This window comes from Hyla sarda, chromosome 5 (assembly GCF_029499605.1).
Source record: "Hyla sarda isolate aHylSar1 chromosome 5, aHylSar1.hap1, whole genome shotgun sequence".
NCBI classification, from domain to species: domain Eukaryota; kingdom Metazoa; phylum Chordata; class Amphibia; order Anura; family Hylidae; genus Hyla; species Hyla sarda.
This window is the reverse complement of record NC_079193.1, coordinates 25,607,224-25,627,430: the sequence shown is the minus strand read 5'-3', so window position 1 is coordinate 25,627,430 and position 20,207 is coordinate 25,607,224. Positions and strand designations below refer to the sequence as shown.

The window sequence follows — 20,207 nt, the reverse complement described above, 5'->3', positions numbered from 1 at the left end:
AATGCAAGTCTATGGGAGTACCTAAAATATTTATTAACCTAAAGCAGTGTTTCCCAACAAGGGTGCCTCCAGCTGTTGCAAAACTACAACTCCCAGCATTACCGGACAGCCTTCGGCTGTCCAGACATGCTAGAACTTGTAGTTTTGCAACAGCTGGAGGCACCCTGGTTGCGAAACACTGACCTAAAGTATTAAGAATACTAACCATGTAACCTTATGGGGCTGTTCTACTTTTCTTATTCACAGGTTCTGTAGAAAAAGACTGTTCTGCTTTTAGCAGATAGGGCTAAACTTTGAAAATTGGACCTAAGGGGGAGCGTATTTGCTTATGTAGGCTCTTTCCTTAAAATATTTATGGTTTTTACCAGGATTTACTAATTGTCTGTCAACACAGTGGAGCCCGAAACTTTTTCTCAATCTTTAACATGCTCCTCCAAAGTAAATCTTAAAGTGGTTATCCAGGAAAAAAAAATTATATATATATATCTTTTTTTCATATATCAACTGATCAACTGGCTCCAGAAAGTTAAACAGATTTGTAAATTACTTCTATTAAAAAATCTTAATCCTTTCAGTACTTATGAGCTGCTGAAGTTGATTTATTCTTTTCTGTCGAAGTGCTCTCTGATGACACCTGTCTCGGGAACTGTACAGAGTAGAAGTAAATCCCCATAGAAAACCTCTTCTACTCTGCGCAGTTCCCTAGACAGACAGAGGTGTCAGCAGAGAGCACTGTTGGCAGACAGAAAAGAACAACTCAACTTCAGCAGCTGATAATTATTGGAAGGATTAAGATTTTTTTAATAGAAGTAATTTACAAATATGTTTAACTTTCTGGAGCTAGTTGATATATAAAAATATTTTTTTTTTAAAGGGAATACCCCTTTAACCTTATTGTTTTTTTTATAGGAGCCCAGGAAGTTCTGGTGCCCTCAGTATCTCCATCACAAGAAATCGAGAGATTAAAAATTGAGTTCAGTCAGCAAAGAGCACATCTGGAAGACAAGCACGCACAAGAAATCCAGCACCTACGATCTTATTTCCAGCAACAGCTGAAGGAGAATGAAGACAGATTCTCTACAGAGATAATCCATCTCCTAGAGAAGCTCCAGGATGTCACAGCGGGATCTCTGGAGTCCAGGTGAGGTGACGGGGCTATCCCTCAGAAAAACAGGGGCGAGGGGAGGAGGGCAGCATAATGAGTGCTATTGATCTTCATCCTCAAAGGAGTGCAGTACATAGTAGAGACAGAACGTTTCTCAGATGTGCGTATCATAGCCGTGTTGAATACTTAATAATGCTACTCATATCCTGGATCTAGCAACCACCGCAAAGGAAATAATGATAAAATTCATTTAAAGGGGCACTCTCATTAAAACTAATTTTTGCTCATGCGCTCCTTATGGTAAATAAAAAATATTTCTAATATACTTTGTTTTCTATATTTTATTTGTGCTTAAAAAAAAGCTCAAGAGCACATTTTCCCCCATCTCATGTACAGACTTTGGACCGAAGCCCAAACACAGGAAGGGCAGCCTGGAGTGCTGAGGGGGCTGTGTCCAACCAACAGTATATGGCAGTTAAAGGGGTACCCCGCCCCTAGCATCTTATCCCCTATCCAAAGGATAGGAGATAAGATGTCAGATCTGCTCTGTGCGTAATGACCGGCGATTCAAGGGCCTGAGCATCGTGACGCCCCCCTCGTGCCGTCATGGTCCGCCCCCTTAATGCAAGTCTATGGGAGGGCGCGTGATGGCCGCGAAACCCCCTCACATAGACTTGTATTGATGGGGGGGGGGGGGTGCCGTGACGTCACTTTATGTATATGTGGGCATACCTTGTTGACAGTATATATATATATATCTAATGCAGTGTTTCCCAACCAGGGTGCCTCCAGGTATTGCAAAACTACAACTCCCAGTATGCCCGGACAGCCTTCGGCTGCCGGGCATGCTGGGAGTTGTAGTTTTGCAACAGCTGGAGGCACCCTGGTTGGGAAACACTGTCCTAGATTGAAATCCCAGATAAAAATTACGGTATTTTATGATCCCTTATGATTGGTGTGGTGTAATTTTTGTGACCCCCCACCTATCCTAAGATTGAAATGTCCGCAGTGCTGGTCTAATGCAGTGCCCCTTCACTTTCCTTTCCTGCATGTTGGAACACTAGCCACTGACTCTTCAGGAAACTGCAGCAGAGATCCATTCAAGCGACTTGGGCTAGCTGCACTTCCCTGTACGGCCGGTTGACCTAAAGTGCCACTATGCTCGGAATACTGAGACCTAATGCTAAAATAACACTGCAGTCCCTTTTATTCTCAGGTTTGTTGGGGATCCCACAGGTTGGACCTACATCAGTATTGTTACCCAAACAGTAAATGCAGCCAAACCTGAACAGATTTGTAAATTACTTCTATTAAAAAATATTAATCCTTTCAGTACTTATTAGCTGCTGAATACTACAGAGGAAATTCTTTTCTCTTTTTTGGAACACAGAGCTCTCTGCTGACATCATGACCACAGTGCTCTCTGCTGACATCTCTGTCCATTTTAAAGCGCAACTGTCATGGAAATTATACCCCCCAGACTAATAACACGATAGTATAGATGATGATACGTGTAATGCAGCTGCACTTTTGGCTGCTCTTTATCACTCTTTATCAGCAGGAAAATAGTTTTATTGTGCGGTCAGCAACAGACAGATAGGCGTGGCTGGGGATCCTAATGCCCCACCTCCACCACGCCTATCCCCTGTATGTCCATGATGTGCGGGCCGGCATGACTCCACTGAGCCTATACATATAATGTGCACCTTTATGTTATATGATATACAGTGCCCGTACTCCTCTTCTTTCTTCTCATGGTGCCGGGGACGCGCTGCTTCTGCTTTCATTATAGGCAGTGAGCTCGCTCCCGTTGTCTGCCGCCAGCTCAGTGCGCCTGCGCAGTGCTAGAGGCAGGGAGCTCTCTGACTATAGTGAAAGCAGAAGCAGCGCGTCCCCGGCACCATGAGAAGAAAGAAGAGATGTACGGGCACTGTATATCATATAACATAAAGGTGCACATTATATGTATAGGCTCAGTGGAGTCACGCCGGCCCGCACATCATGGACATCGGGGGGTGGGGACCTGTGTGTCAATCACACAGTGGTCCAGCTCTCACTTACAGGGGATAGGCGGGGCGGAGGTGGGGCATTACGATCCCCAGCCACGTCTATCCGACTGTTGCTTACCGCACAATAAAACTATTTTCCTGCTGATAAAGAGTGAAAAACAGCAGCCAAAAGTACAGCTGCATTACACGTATCATCATCTATACTATCATGGTACTAGTCTGGGGGGGGGTATAATTTCCATGACAGTTGCGCTTTAAGAACTGTCCAGAGGAGAAAATCCCCATAGAAAACATGCTGTTCTGAACAGTTCCTAAAATGGACAGAGATGTCAGCAGAGAGCACTGTGCTCGTGATGTCAGCAGAGAGCACTGTGTTCCAAAAAGAAAAGAATTTCCTCTGTAGTATTCAGGAGCTAATAAGTACTGGAAGGATAAAGATTTTTTAATAGAAGTAATTTACAAATCTGTTTAACTTTCTTGCACCAGTTGATTTAAATAAAAAAAAAAAGTTTTCAAAGCAGCTGCCTTGTGCTGTTATTTCTTGGTAATTCCATCAATAAACTAGTCTGACCTATCATATCTATAGACACCAAACCGTACAAACAGGTCATGATTAGAACAAAGTTTTCATTGACATAAATGGTTCCATTCACTGACTGCAAGCACGGACTGATTCCCAAATTGATACACAAAGTATTTTCGTTTTCCTTGCTGTCTCTTACTGTAGTTGTGACTCTTGTCTTGTTACTCTCAGGGAGATTAGTCGTGGTGAGTCTACGTCAGAGCTGGGATTCGAGGAAGCTGCCATATTCCAGAGTATTGTTGCTCCATCTACCGACGCGTTAAAGGTAAACATCAGACGGGAAGGGGCAGCGCGCCTGATATCAGTCTTTGTTTGCGTAACTTCATCTGTGTCCACTCCCCTGGTTACAGAACCAGCAGTATATACAGGAGGCATATACTGTAAGGAACCTGTAAGGAACTTATTATGCTGATTTATTATTGGGACCAGTGGCTTTTGCAAGTAACGTTTTAAGTGGTATTATGTGGTGGTAAGTTACGGCGTGTACACTAAACCTGAAGAGTCAATGAATGCACGATTTACATTTTCTTTTTTTTCCTCATTATTCATTGTAACATTGCTTTCATCCTTAATTAGAGGGATACTCCAGGTAAAACTGTGCAAGGCCTGAGGGACGGAGCAGCATGACACGAGGACTGTCTCTTTAGGATTCTCTGAATCCTTATGTCATCCTCTACACCCTCAGACCCTGCACACTCTCTCAGTTTTGTTTAGGTTATTTATATTATGCAGTATTCTAGAACAATGTTTCCCAACCAGTGTTCATCAAGCTGTTGCAAAACTACAACACTCAGCATGCCCGGAGTTGTAGTTTTGCAACAGCTGGAGGCACACTGGTTGGGAAACACTGTTCTAGATGAAAGGTTGGGCCTAGAAAAAGTATATATCATTTAATTGTCCAGATTATCTTGCAGTTTATTGGCAGAAACAGATACTACATTTGTATGGGGGTAAAAATAATATTTATTTATTGATATAGTGCTAGTAGATACTGGAGTTCTGGAGGTACAAATAAAGACGAATATCAGACATTACCAAATTGCACACTAATAATTTCAGATGATTGCTAGAAATCTATGAGAAATTAAGGACCTTGGGGCGTACAGGTACGCCCTGACGTCCTGGTACTTAAGGACACAGGGCTTACCTTTATGGCCATGGGAACCGGACTGGGATGCCTGCTGATATCTATCAGCAGGCACCCCGTGCAAACCCCTGGGGGGGGGGGGGGGTCCTCACAACCCAACCCCCCCCCCCCCCACCATGTTGGCAAATCGCCAGTCAATTCAGACTGGCGATTTGCAGCAATTTCGGATCAATCGGGTCTCTGGTGACCAGGAAAAAAAGGGTGAATGGGGCTGTCCGGGACCTGCTGGGCGGTGATTGGAGCGGCAATCATGGTGGCAATCGGGGCCGGCGGGGGTCTCTTACCTCTCCCTGGTCCGGCGGGGTCCCCTCTGGTGTGGCGGCGACAGGAGCAGCAGGAGCGGTGGCAGCAGCAGCGGTCCTAGTGGCAGGATACAGCAGGAGGTGAGGCCTGTTCACCTCCTGCTGTTGCTTAGCAATAACTCTCAGCATGCACAGCCAAAGGGCATGCTGGGAGTTGTAGTTTTGCTACAGCTGGAGTTTCAACTACAACTACTAACATGCCCTTTGGTAGTCTGTGCATGCTGTAGTTGTAGTTGCAACAGCTGGAGGCACATTTTTCTAAAAAAATCCGAACACTGGGATCCCCTGCGATATCCTGTACAGGGCCCTGGCTCTGCCTCCGACACGCCTCCTCCATGTATCTCTATGGGACGCCTCTCCCATAGAGCTGTATGGAGGGGGCATGTTGTCGACCTCTTAGGTCAACAACACCCGCAGAGCCGCGACAATGTCGGGTCACCGTAGGGGAGATCGCGAGGGGTCCCAGCGGTCAGACCCCCTGCCATCAAACACTGCAGTACTTCTTTAGCTTGTTGCGACTCAAACTAAAGTCTCTGGTCTCCCAAGCTGATTTTTAACCATAGTCAAACTACTTCGCATTGAGCCACAGCCACGTTCTCATTGATGCAAAATGTTTTGACAGTCAACATTAGAGGGGTTATCCAGGAAAAAACTTTTTTTATATATATCAACTGGCTCCAGAAAGGTAAACAGATTTGTAAATGACTTCTATTAAAAAATCTTAATCCTTTCAGTATTTATGAGCTGCTGAAGTTAAGTTGTTCTTTTCTGTCTAAGTGCTCTCTGATGACACCTGTCTCAGGAAACTGTCCAGAGTAGAAGCAAATCCCCATAGCAAACCTCATCTACTCTGTGTAGTTCCCGAGACAAGCAGAGATGTCAGCAGAGAGCACTGTTGCCAGACAGAAAAGAACTATTTCACTTCAGCAGCTGATAAATATTGGAAGGATTAAGATTTTTTAATATAAGTCATTTACAAATCTGTTTAACTTTCTGGAGCCAGTTGATATAAGAAAAAAATAGTTTTTTCATGACAGAGTTTTCATATGGATAAATCCAATATAGATTTCAAGGGGAATCAGTATCAGAAATCTGAACGTTAATAGAATTTCAATTCAGATTTCCAAGTTGAACATGTAGATTCTGTGCAGTTTGAGAAGATTAAATTCTTCTCAAAAAGTGACATCCCTCTCTTCATGCAATACAGATTTAAAATACACGACAAAAGATTCCAAGCAGTGATTTCCTATTAAAATCGACAGGAGGCAATTTGTAGGCAGATTTGCACAAAAACGTTGATGCCGAAAATGTGTTGCAAGAAAATAAAACTTTTTTGCGAACCTAACCTAAGGCTGTGTCCGCACACAGCAGAAATGCTGTACATCTTTACATCTATATATATATATATATATATATATATATATATATATATATATTTATTTATTTTTTTATTTTTTTAATTTAAAGTGTTTATTTTTGCACTTTTAACCAATGCGACAAAATAAAATGAAGAAAAAAAAAAACTAAAACAATGCAGGTCAAAAAAAAATAAGCAGTTGGGGACATAAAGGTACAAGACTTACATCTATTTTTATTCAGTGAATTACAGTAGTAGCAAAGTGGATAACATTGTAACAAATATCTGTGCATAAATTGGCATTGTATTATTTTACCCAGAATGTTAGGCTGCTTTCACACTAGTGAAGAGGCTCCATCACAAATGGACGTTAAAAGGGGTACTCCGCTGCTCAGCATATGGAACAAACTGTTCCAAATGCTGGAACCGGGATTGAGGGGGCGGGGTGTGATGGCACGAGGGGGCGGGGCTATGACATCACGCCCTGCCCCCTCTGTGCAAGTCTATGGCTGTCACGCCCCCTCCCATAGACTTGCATTGAGGGGTCGGGACTATGGCGTCACGAGCTGCCGGCGCCAGCTCCAGCGTTCGGAACGAATGCTGAGTAGCGGAGTACCCTTTTAAGGGCTTATATATATATATATATATATATATATATATATATATATATATATATATATATAAACTTTGACTGCCATTAACGTCCGTTATTGTATCGGAGCCTAACGGGAGTCATAACGGGCACAGAGGATCCCATTCACTTGAATGGGATTCTTTGACGTCCGTTATGACTCCCGTTATTCTGCAGGAAGATAGCGGGATAAAAAGACGCCGCAAGCACAAATTTTTCTCCCGCTATCTTCTAATGGCCATCACACTGCCGGGCACAAACAGCAGTGTGAACGGAGCCTTACTTGAAAATTCTGGCCTTTTAGGGGAGTATTCCCATTCTGTGGCTCTCCAGCTATTGCTAAACTACAACTTCCATTTGGTTGTCAGGGCATGATGGGAATTGTAGTTCAGCAACAGTTGGAGATCCACAGGTTGGGGAGTGCGGTTTTAAGGAATGAGTATTCTGAAATTATCTGAAAAATGCGATTATAAACCCACTGGTCTTTCTGAATAGATGGATGGCGCGACACAAATGGAGGATCATTCTCTACGTCAGCCCTTCGGTCCCATCTATCAGCAGTTGCAGTCTCTGCGCCAGGCGCTCTACTCTAAGTATGTGGAAGAAGTAAACGCTTTAAAGAAGCGGCATGAAGAGGAACTGGATCAGCTCAGAGCGGAACTGACAGCAGAACACAACAAAGAGAACGCAGCTTTGAATCAGCAGATCATCCACCTGACAAAGGCCAAGCAAGAAATCCTCAATGGCAGCTTCCAGGAGCCGGCTTTGTATCCTATATTGGAGGAAAAGGATCCCGAGGACTTGAATCAGCTGGTGGAGGAACGTTTCCGTGAGAGGATTGAGGAGGAGGTGGCGCGGGTAAGTCCAGTTTTTGCCCTGTACAGAATGCATGCCTTTCTCTTCCAGCATTGCTTTTATAGCCAATAAGGCAGTGGTCTCCAACTTGCGGACCTCCAGATGTTGCAAAACTACAACTCCCAGCATGCCCGGACAGCCTACGGCTGTCCGGGCATGCTGGGAGATGTAGTTTTGCAACATCTGGAGGTCCGCAAGTTGGAGACCACTGCAATAGGGTACTGGGCATTAGGCAAAGTAACTGTAAAGCTTTAATTGCATTTAGGCTATTTTTACACTAGCATTATGGCTTCCATATGGAGTCTGTTGGTATTCTGGGAAGGGATGTGTTATTTTGATGGTCAGAAAAGCACTGGATGCAGATGCACGGTTATTGGAATGTCAGAAACCTAAACGGAAAGCCTGATGGAAGACCTGAATGTGAACAGAGCCTACCACCTTTAAAACCACTCTCCCACCTACCACCTTTAAAACCACTCTCTCAACGCCAAATTATCCTTCTCCACACTTACATACACGTCCTTTATTAACATTTCTGTACTTCCTTGCTAAGAAAGACGTCTTTGCACACAGAAATTTCTCACTACGCTTAGTTATTTTCAGTAGGTTTTTTCATTACCAAGCCACAACTTCCCGTATCTACCTATGACAGGCTAAGCTGCTTGTATCTACCTGTGGGAGGGTCAGATGCTTGTATCTACCTGTGGGGGAGGGTCAGATGCTTGTATCTACGTGTGGGGGAGGGTCAGCTGCTTGTATCTACCTGTGGGGTAGGGTCAGATGCTTGTATCTACCTGTGGGGGAGGGTTAGCTGCTTGTATCTACCTGTGGGGGAGGGTCAGCTGCTTGTATCTACCTGTGGGGGAGGGTCAGATGCTTGTATCTACCTGTGGGGGAGGGTCAGCTGCTTGTATCGCCCTGTGGGAGGGTCAGCTGCTTGTATCTACCTGTGGGGGAGAGCAGCTGCTTGTATCTACCTGTGGAAGAGTCAGCTGCTTGTATCTACCTGTGGGGGAGGGTCCGCTGCTTGTATCTACCTGTGGGGGAGGGTCAGCTGCTTGTATCTACCTGTGGGAGGGTCAGCTGCGTGTAGCTACATGTGAGATAGTAATCTGCTTGTAGCTACATGTAACAGGGTAGCAGCTTGTTTCTATCTTTGGGAGGGTCAGCTGCTTGTATCTACCTGTGGGAAGGTCAACTACTTGTATCTACCTGTTGGTGGATCAGCTGCATGGATCTAATTGTGGGTGGATCAGCTGCTTGTATCTACCTTTGGGTGGGTCAGCTGCCTGTATCTACCTGTTTGAGGGTCATCTGCTTGTATTTACCCCTAGGAGGGTCAGATGCCTGCATCTACCTATTAAAAGACCAGCTGCTTAAAACTACCTATGGATCAATCAGCTGCTTGTATCTACTTATGGAAGGGTCAGCTGTTTGTATCTGCCTATGGGAGGGTCAGCTGTTTGTATCTGCCTATGGGAGGGTCAGCTGTTTGTATCTGCCTATGGGAGGGTCAGCTGTTTGTATCTGCCTATGGGAGGGTCAGCTGTTTGTATCTGTCTATGGGAGGGTCAGCTGCTTGTATCTGCCTATGGGAGGGTCAGCTGCTGGTGTTTACCTTTGGGAAGGTCAGCTGCTTGTATCTACCTATGGGAGGGTCAGCTGCTTGTATCTACCTATTGTAGGGTCAGCTGCTTGTATCTGCCTATTGTAGGGTCAGCTGCTTGTATCTGCCTATGGGAAGGTCATCTGCTGGTGTCTACCTTTGGGAGGGTCAGCTGCTTGTATCTACCTATGGGAGGATCAGCTGCTTGTATCTACCTATCGGAGGGTCAGCTGCTTGTATCTACCTATTGGAGGGTCAGCTGCTGGTATCTACCTATGGGAGGATCAGCTGCTTGTATCTACCTATCGGAGGGTCAGCTGCTTGTATTTACCTATAGGAGGGTCAGCTGCTTGTATCTACCTATGGGAGGGTCAGCTGCTTGTATCTACCTATGGGAGGGTCAGCTGCTTCTATCTACCTATGGGAGGGTCAGCTGCTTCTATCTACCTATCGGAGGGCCAGCTACTTGTATCTACCTCTGGGAAGGTCAACTACTTGTATCTATCTACCTGTTGGTGGATCAGCTGCATGGATCTAATTGTGGGTGGATCAGCTGCTTGTATCTACCTTTGGGTGGGTCAGCTGCCTGTATCTACCTGTTTGAGGGTGATCTGCTTGTATCTATCCCTAGGAGGGTCAGATGCCTGCATTTACCTATTAAAAGGCCAGCTGCTTAAAACTACCTATGGATCATTCAGCTGCTTGTATCTGCCTATGGGAGGGTCAGCTGCTTGTATCTGCCTATGGGAGGGTCAGCTGCTTGTATCTGCCTATGGGAAGGTCATCTACTAGTGTCTACCTTTGGGAGGGTCAGCTGCTTGTATCTACCTATGGGAGGGTCAGCTGCTTTTATCTACCTATGGGAGGGTCAGCTGCTTGTATCTACCTATGGGAGGGTCAGCTGCTTGTATCTGCCTATGGGAGAGTCAGCTGCTGGTGTCTACCTTTGAGACCTCTGTTCAGAAAGAGAAAGATAAGTCTATCAGGCAGATTTTGTGCTCTCTCATTGTTAGGGAAGGGGGAATATAAATCTTGGAGGAAAGCTCACACAAGCTGTACATAGAGAGGAGAGCACACACAAGGCAGAACTCGCATAACAAACTGTAGAGGTTTAGCAACGTTCTTAATGTACTGTTTGTAATATATAAATAAATAAATAAAAAAAGATTTTCAAAGGTGGCCATATCTTTTAAGGAAGTTTGTCCTTGCTCACCCCTATATAAAAAATTCCTACCTATGACTTTTTTGGTTACTATATACTGTAAAAAACGTCTACCAAGATGAGATTTAACCCCTTAAGGACCAAGCATTTTTCTGTTTTTGCACTTTGGTTTTTTCCTTCTCACGTTTTGAAAATCATAACCCTTTAAATTTTGCACCTAAAAATCCATATGATGGCTTATTTTTTGCCCCACCAATTCTACTTAGTAATTACATCAGTCATTTTACCCAATAATCTTCGGCGAAACGAGAAAAAAAATCATTGTGCGACAAAATTGAAAAAAAAACTCAATTTTGTAAATTTTGGGGGCTTCTGTTTATACGCAGTACATTTTCCGGTAATAATGAAACTTTATCTTTATTCTGTAGGTCCATACGGTTAAAATGATCCCCTACTTATATAGGTTTGATTATGTCTTACTTTTGGAAAAAATCATAAGTACATGCACGAAAATTAATACATTTAAAATTGCCCTCTTCTGACCCCTGCAACTTTTTTATTTTTCCATGTACTGGTTAGTATGAGGGCTCATTTTTTGCGCCGTGATCTGAAGTTTTAATCGGTACCATTTTTGTTTTGATCGGACTTTTTGATCGCTTTTTATTCCTTTTTTTATGGTATAAAAAGCGATAAAAAATAAGCTATTTTGGACTTTGGAATTTTTTTGCATGTACGCCATTGACCGTGTGGTTTAATTAACAATATATTTTTATAATGCGGACATTTACGCATGCAGTGATACTACATATATGTTTATTTTTATTATGTTTATATATTTTTTATATGGAATTTGGTAAAGGGGGGTGATTTAAACTTTTAATAAGGAAGGGGTTAACGTGTGTGTTTGTAAACTTTTTTTAAACTTTTAAAAAAAAATTTTTTTTTTTTTTTAACACTTTTAGTCCCCTTAGGGGACTTTTAGGAGAAATCATTTGATTCCTCATACAGATCAATGTGGTTGTATAAAACCATATTGATCAGTGTGCTCTGCGCTCGATTAATAAAGCCTGGTCCTGACAGGCTTTATCATTCTGAGGGCCGGAGCCGCCGCCGCAGGAGAGGTAAGCCCTCAGGCTACCTCAGCAGTGGATCGCCCCCCTGCGATCGCGCTGGGGGGGGATTGGGGGGGCGATCCACACCACTGGACCACCTTTAGATGCCGCTGTCAGCTTTTACAGCGGTGATCTAAAGGGTTAATAGGCCTTAATGGCACATGGACGAGTATACACATCCATGGTCGTTAAGGGGTTAATGTTGTCCTCCATAATGGATTATATAATAGACTAAGCATATAGCTATCCCCTTACACCTGACTCTGCTTTCCTTCTGCTCCTCTGTCCTTCATGGACTCCATTATGTAAGGTCACAGCCCAGTCAGGTAGAACCGGGCACTTTCTACCTCCCATTATTTGCCACCATGATCTGGTTTCGTTGTCTGAGAAGCAGCTATTGCCTGGGAAGGATTACGTTTCCTGGTTCAGCTATCAGGTCTCTTTCTGGTATAGCAGAGCCGCACTGTGTTTGTCACCATGACCATTATGAGAAATGACTTGCAATTTTAGTGACTAGTACAAGTTGTTTTTTTTGCATTAAAGACGCCAGTTATATCCGTCTTTATGATCCATCGTTCCAAATCCAAGTATAGATCAGAGTTTCTCAACCAGTGTGCCTCCAGCTGTTGCAAAACTACAACTCCCATCAGGGCATTCTGGGCATTGAAGCTTTACAACAACTGGAGGCACACTTGTTGGGAAACACTGCTTTATGAGCAATGGACACCTACTCAATGGGGGGGGCATTTGTCATTGGCTTTACACCACTTAAATGTTCTAAATGTCCCTGCAAATTTTGCGCAATTGCATTTTTTTTGCGCAATTTTCCGTAGAATATCTTTCGAAGTTGTCTACTGTTTTGCTCTATTCCAAAGAAGCAAGTCCATAGGCAGTCCAACATATAGTAATATAAGAATGTCACTCACCCGTCTGGCAGTAAAGTAGTGGTGTATTGTGCAAAAACAGGCCTACACAAACTGGCATCACAGGAGCGGCCTCTTGGGAGAGGGATGCCGAAAATGAAAGAACTACACAACTTCCTCTGAAGCATACAGTAGCTGATAAGTACTGGAAGGATTAAAGGGGTACTTCGCCTCTAGACATTTTATACCCTATCTAAATGTCGCCACGCCCCCTCCCATAGGCTTGCATTGAGGGAGAGGGGTGTGATGTCACGAGGGGGCAGAGCCTTGATACCCCGGCCCCTGTATCATCGGTCATCAGCCAGTGAGCGATCTTTGCTCCATGCAGCTCATGAAAGGGGGTGCTGCAGGAGAGTTTGCAGGGGTCCCCAGCGGTGGGACTCCCGCGATCAGACATCATATCCCCTATCCTTTGTATAGGAGATAAGATGTCTAGGGGCAGAGTACCCCTTTAAGATTTTTATATAGAAGTAATTTGCAAATCTGTATAACTTTCTCGCACCAGTTGATTTGAATTTTTTTCCCCCTCTGTAGTACCCCTTTAGAGGGTACAGTAAGTACCCCCACGATCTTTGCTAAGGCACTCCAGTCATCCAGTGCACGGAGCAAACTCCGCTCTATGCCGAATGACTGGCGACTACAGCGGCCACCCCCCCCCCCCCCCTCCATTCATTTCCATGGGAGGAGGCATGACGGCTACGTACTAGCTGTCAAACTCCCTCCCATAAACATGAATGTAGTTGGCGTGGCGTGACGTTACGAACACAGAAACGCCAAGCTTCCATGTTCCGGACGCCGCTGCTGCCGGCCCGGAAAACGCGAGGGTCCTCCATGATCAGACATCTTATCCCCTATTCTTTGGAGTGCCTGTGCCAGGTATTGCAGCTCAGTCCTCTGCTCTGAGCTGTAATACCAGGCACAGCCACTTCTAAAAGTATGGAGCTGTTTCCTGGAAAGCAGTGAAGGGGATGGTGTATTTAAATAAGAGCCAAGTCCTCTTTAAAGGGGTACTCCGGTGGAAAACTTTTTTTTTTTAAATCAACTGTTGCCAGAAAGTTAAACAGATTTGTAAATTACTTCTATTAAAAAATCTTAATGCTTCCTGTACTTATTAGCTGCTGAATACTACAGAGAAAATTCTTTTCTTTTTGAAACACAGAGCTCTCTGCTGACATCATGACCAGAGTGCTCTCTGCTGACATATCTTTCCATTTTAAGAACTGTCCAGAATAGGAGAAAATCCCCATAGAAAACATATGCTGCTCTGGACAGTTCCTAAAATGGACAGAGATGTCAGCAGAGAGCACTGTGGTCATGATGTCAGCAGAGAGCACTGTGTTCCAAAAAGAAAAGAATTTCCTCTGTAGTATTCAGCAGCTAAGAAGTACTGGAAGGATTAAGATTTTTTAAAAGAAGTAATTTACAAATCTGTTTAACTTTCTGGCACCAGTTGATTTGAAAAAAAAAAAAAAAAAAAGGTTTCCTCCGGAGTACTCCTTTAATGAACTGATCAGTGGGGGTGCTGACATTGAGACCACCGTTGATCTGATATTGATGGCCTATTCTAAGAATTAGTTTGGATACATTTTCAGGCCCATTTAGAACACTTTCAGATACGCTTTTATCTGCACCCCTTTTCCTTTTTCTAAGGGTGGGTTCACACCACGATTTTGCTATACGGTTTCGACCTAGGGTTTCATAAAAAAAAAAAATGTATGCAACCTTACAGAAAACCGTATTAAACTGTATACATTTTTTTTAACATGGGAGTCAATGGGAATCGTACAGAACTGTATGTGCGTACGGTTCCATCCAGTTTGCACCATATGGTTTTTGACTTAGCACAGTTCTTTTTCTTGGAATTTCAATCAAACAAGTGAAACTTTATTCATAAGGGAGGGAAAAGTTAAAAACTTATAAGTTTTTTTTTTTTTTTTTGCAACCGGACATTATTTTTCAAACCGTATACAGATAAAAATTTGTACACACGTTTTGATACAGTTTAGTCCGGTTTTGAGGAATCCGTTTTTTTATCAAAAACCTGAGACGGGAACTGTATTGCAAAAACGTGGTGTGAATGCAGCCAAAGGGCTCGTTCACACTGCGGAATCTCCGCTCGCTGAATTCAGCGAGTGGAGATTCCGCCTGGCCGAATACTTTGGCGCTAGGGCCACGGGGCACTGAGCCGTCACCATAGATGGCTATGGTCCGCTCGCGGATTCCGCACAAAGAATGAACATGTTCTTTCTTTGCGTGGAACACTTTCAGCGGCGGAAATGTCCACCGCTGAAATTCCGCAGTGTGAACGGGTCTCGCGGAGACCCGTTCACGCAAATGTTAAAGTTCACACCGCGGAATTTCCGGGCGGAATTCCGTAGTGTGAACGTACCCTAACACTGTCATGAGATAATTTTTATTTTGAGCAAAAAGTTTCCTACATTATAAAAGAGTCATGAAAGTAAATCGAAACCCAACCTGAGTAACCCAAGAAAAATCTCATTCCACCGCAGGCCGCTGTTTTCTCAGGTTAGTGTCACTTTCCACTAGATTTTACACATAAATGAAATGCAAAAACTCCAGTCATGTGACTCCATGTACAAAGCTTTTCAGGAACATAACTCCAGAATACAAGAGAAAAGTAAATGAACCAATGGAACAAGTTCACAGCAGTGAATAATCTCTGCAAACAGTCACAGCACTGGTGCATTACACATGGTGTCACACCCTAAAGTGGACATCCAACATAGATCGCTGTTTCCTAACCAGTGTGCCTCCAGCTGTTGCAACACTACTTCACTGCATGCAGAGCTACTTTTTCTGTCAATGTGAAGGACACTCCGACCAAACCAGTGAGGTCCATTGATGTCACTGTTCTGGCACTTCATTGTTATAAATCTGTGTTTTCCAACCATGGTGCCTCCAGCTGTTACAAAACTACAACTTCCAGCATGCTTTTGCAACAGCTGGAGGCACACTGGTTGGAAAACACTAATTTATAACAATGCAGTTCCAGAACAGTGACGCAATGAACCTCACTGGTTTGGCCGGGGTGTCCTTCACATTGACAGAAAAAGTAGCTCTTTATGCAGTCAAGTATGAGGGAATCTGCAACGTTGGTGCGAACACTTATATATTGTAGCCAAAGTTCAGATGTTAGCAGTGTCTTACACTGAGGCTGATGATATCTCTCTCTATCTCTCTCTTTATCTATCTATCTCATATCTATCTATCTATATACCTATCTCATATCTATATCTATCTCTCTATCTATCTCATATGTATCTCTCATATCTATCTATCTATCTCTATCTCTCTATCTATCTCATATCTATCTATCTCTCTCTCTATCTATCTATCTATCTCATATCTACCTATCTCTATTTCTCTATCTATCTATATATCTACCTCTCTATCTATCTCTCTCTATCTCTCTCTCTCTCTCTCTCTATATCTATAATTTTTTTTCCGCTTATTATCTTTTTGCATATCTATCTATCTCTATCTATCTATCTCTCTATCTATCTCTCTCTCTCTCTCTCTCTCTCTCGCTCTTTCTTTCTCTCTCTCTCTTTCTCTCTCTCTATCTCTCTCTCTCTCTATCAATTTTTTTTGCATATTATCTTTTTGCATATCTATCTATCTATCTTTCTGTCTATCCAAACGGTAAATCAAGTGAATGGTGTTTTATTCCATAGTGTATAAAATACAATGTTTCAGTAGTCTCAGGCTGCCATTTTCAAGTGGAAATTTCATAAATATTTTAACACCATTCTAGTGAGATGGTATAACAGAACTGGGGTTTGGACATTACACGTTGACCTTCTATATCAGTGTTTTCCCACCAAGATACCTCCAGTTGTTGCAAACCTACAACTCCCAGTATACCTGGTGTTGTAGTTTTGCAACAGCTGAAGGCACCTGGTTGGGAAATACTGTTCTTTGTCATTCTTTATATATTTTTATACTGACAGAGACCAATTTCTCTATTTTTTCTTTCTTTTCATCAGGTTATTGTTGAGATGTCCATTGCATTTGCCCAGCAAACGGAGCTGGCACGACTTGCGGTACTGAAGGATGAAGAGATATCAGAGCTAAGAGAATCTCCTGGGGAACAGAGTGAGATGCCTGCGGAGGAGGCCGACCTGGATGGAGAGAAGCTCCAAGGTGTGACGTCAGTGGAGGCATCTCTGGTCACAGAGGTCAGGGACATAGCTAAATCCACAGTGTCACATACAACACAACAAACTAAAGAAATCACCCCAGAACATCATGATGGGAGCCAACCAGCCGATCCGAATACCAAAGAAAAGACTGTGGTTCTGAAGGAAGAGGTAAGAGGAAAACAAATCAGTTCTCCTATATTTCCCAACCTGTGGCTCTCCAGCTGTACCAAAACTACAACTCCCAGCATGTCCTGACAGGCTGGGGATCACTGACGGAGAATCTAGTCAAGAATTCACTGTTAAAGGGGTACTCCGGTGGAAAACATTTTTATTTTTTAATCAACTGGTGCAAGAAAGTTAAGCAGATTTGTAAATTACTTCTATTTAAAAAATCTTAATCCTTCCAGTACTTCTCAGCTGCTGTATATACAAGAGGAAGTTCTTTTCTTTTTGAATTTCCTTTCTGTCTGACCACAGTGCTCTCTGCTGACACCTCTGTTCATGTCAGGAACTGTCCAGAGCAGAAGAGGTTTGCTATGGGGATTTGGACAGTTCTTGACATGGACAGAGGTGTCAGCAGAGAGCACTGTGGACAGATAGAAAAGAAATTCAAAAAGAAAAGAACTTCCTCTTGTATATACAGCAGCTGATAAGTACTGGAAGGATTAAAATTTTTAAACAGAAGTAATTTACAAATTTGTTTAACTTTCTGGCACCAGTTGATTTATAATAAAAAAAAAATTCCACCGGAGTACCCCTTTAATATTCCTAAACTGTACCTTTTTTGACACGTTACAGCAATGTTTCCCAACCAGGGTGTCTCCAGCTGTTGCAAAAATACAACTCTCAGCATGCCTGGACAGCCGTTACAGCAAAACTACAACTCTCAGCATGCCTGGACACGTTACAGCAATGTTTCCCAACCAGGGTGTCTCCAGCTGTTGCAAAAATACAACTCTCAGCATGCCTGGACAGCCCTTACAGCAAAAGTACAACTCTCAGCATGCCTGGACACGTTACAGCAATGTTTCCCAACCAGGGTGTCTCCAGCTGTTGCAAAACTACAACTCTCAGCATGCCTGGACAGCCTTCGGCTGTCCAGGCATGCTGGGAGTTGTAGTTTTGCAACAGCTGGAGGCACCCTGGTTGGGAAACATTGCTGTAACAGAAAGGTGTACATTTTTGTTAGGTCAGTGTCTTGGTGCTTAGACCCTGTCCTATCAGAAGAACGATGCGGAGAAAGAGCGCTTCACTCCCAGGCTAACAGTGATCTCCTGCTTCTCTGGACCACCCCTTAGCCAGGGATTGAAATGCACGAACGCGTGCTTCTCCTCGCTCATTATCCTGATCAGTGGTGGTCTCAGCACTAAGACCCTGATCGATCAAAACTTTTCCCATGTCCCTGTTCAAAAGTTATTCTAAATGACAAGGGCACTAAGTTTTTTCGAAAGATGTTTTTCATGGTGGTTAACATTCAAAGGGGAACTCTTCATTCTTGGATGCCAGTTTTAGGCGTACATAAGTTTCAGTTTTATTTTCGTTTTTGCTACGTTCACACTAATTTCCAAAAAAGGGGGTGGGGTTTAGCAGGAGGGCGTGGTCATCCTTGTCCCAAGAAATTTACAAGAATTTATGCAAAAAATTGGCAAGATTTATGCTTTAAATCTATTCCAGCATGTAGATGGTTTTAATTACAATTTCTAGTGCATTGACAGTCACTGATGCCACAAATTTAAAGGGGTAATCTAAATTGAGCAAGTTTTCCCCCCTATTATTTAGGGCTATAATTTTACAGCATTTTTAAGATCAGCGGTTGAACCCCAATCGATCAGTGAATTATTCCCTGTCCTCTAAATAGGAGATAATGTGCTCAAGAGAGTGTACCCCTTAATACATTTATTGCCACTGTTGTCATTAAAGGGGTACTCCAAATCAACTGGTGCCAGAAAGTTAAACAGATTTGTAGATTACTTCTTTCTCAAAATCTTAATCCTTCCAGTACTTATCAGCTGCTGTATATTACACAGGAAGTTGATTAGTTATTTTCCGTCTGACCACAGTGCTCTCTGCTGACACCTCTGTCCATGTCAGGAACTGTCCAGAGCAGGAGAGGTTTGCTATGGGAATTTGCTTGTACTCTGGGCAGTTCCTGACATGAACAGAGGTGTCAGCAGAGAACACTGTGGTCAGACAGAAAGGAAATTCAAAAAGAAAAGAACTTCCTGTGGAGCATACAGCAGCTGATAAGTACTGGAAGGATTAAGATTTTTAAATAGAAGTAAATTACTAATCTGTTTAACTTTCTGGCACCACTGGATTTCCCCTTTAACATCAGCAGAACACCTATCTTAATATATCCCCTCATGTTTTTGCTCTCTGGGACCAACTATGAGAATTGTGTGTACTGTGCATAGTGTACTGGATCCATGTTAAGTAGGGGCTCCACATAAAAAGACAACATTTTACAAGGATTTCAATTTAGAAAGGAAGGTGGTTTTCAGAGGCGGGAAACACATCTCCATGATCTGACAGAAAAGGCTATATGGAAATCAGAACCCCATTAAAAATAATTTTACCTATAAAGGTATGCGCCTCCGTCCCAGCACAGTGGAATAATAGTTGCTGCACTAGGCGTTCCCAGTCACCAACTGGTCTATAACCAGCAATACAGCACGTGATGCTGGGAAAAAGTCTACAGAATTGTGTAGGAAATTGTCTTGATGATTGAAGAAAGTCAAATATTTGTATGACTAGTGAGGAACGGTCTGAGAGGATCTGTCCGGCAGTGAGGAGAGCGATCCATGTGTGCGAAGACGCTGTAAGTAACAAGGCCATATTAGGAGACTTTATGTGCTACACATCTGCTTTATTTATATCTATCTATCTCATATCTATCTATCTCATATCTATCCATATATCTATCTATCTCATATCTATCTATATATCTATCTTATATTTATCTATCTATCTCATATCTATCTATCTATCTCATATCTATCTATCTATCTCATATGTATCTATCTCCTATCTATCTATCTCCTATCTATCTCATATCTATCTATCTCATATCTATCTTTGTCATATCTATCTTATATCTATCTATCTATCTCATATCTATCTATCTATCTATTTATCTATCTATCTCATATCTATCTATCTATCTCATATCTATCTATCTGTCTCTCATATCTATCTCATCTCATATCTATCTATCTCATCTCATATCTATCTATCTCATATCTATCTTTGTCA

General features: G+C 42.8%; 1 protein-coding gene across 4 annotated transcripts in view; it reads left to right on the top strand.

The window, feature by feature from the left end:
• Positions 1 to 20,207, top strand: part of AKAP9 (A-kinase anchoring protein 9) — a 330,692-nt gene that overhangs the window by 139,425 nt on the left and 171,060 nt on the right. For all 4 annotated transcript variants that reach the window (XM_056519035.1, XM_056519033.1, XM_056519032.1 and 1 more), the window contains 4 exons: positions 910 to 1,141; positions 3,869 to 3,962; positions 7,630 to 7,992; positions 16,800 to 17,123. In XM_056519035.1, the coding sequence (XP_056375010.1) occupies positions 910 to 1,141; positions 3,869 to 3,962; positions 7,630 to 7,992; positions 16,800 to 17,123 (1,013 nt within the window). The remainder of the gene's footprint in view (positions 1 to 909; positions 1,142 to 3,868; positions 3,963 to 7,629; positions 7,993 to 16,799; positions 17,124 to 20,207) is intronic.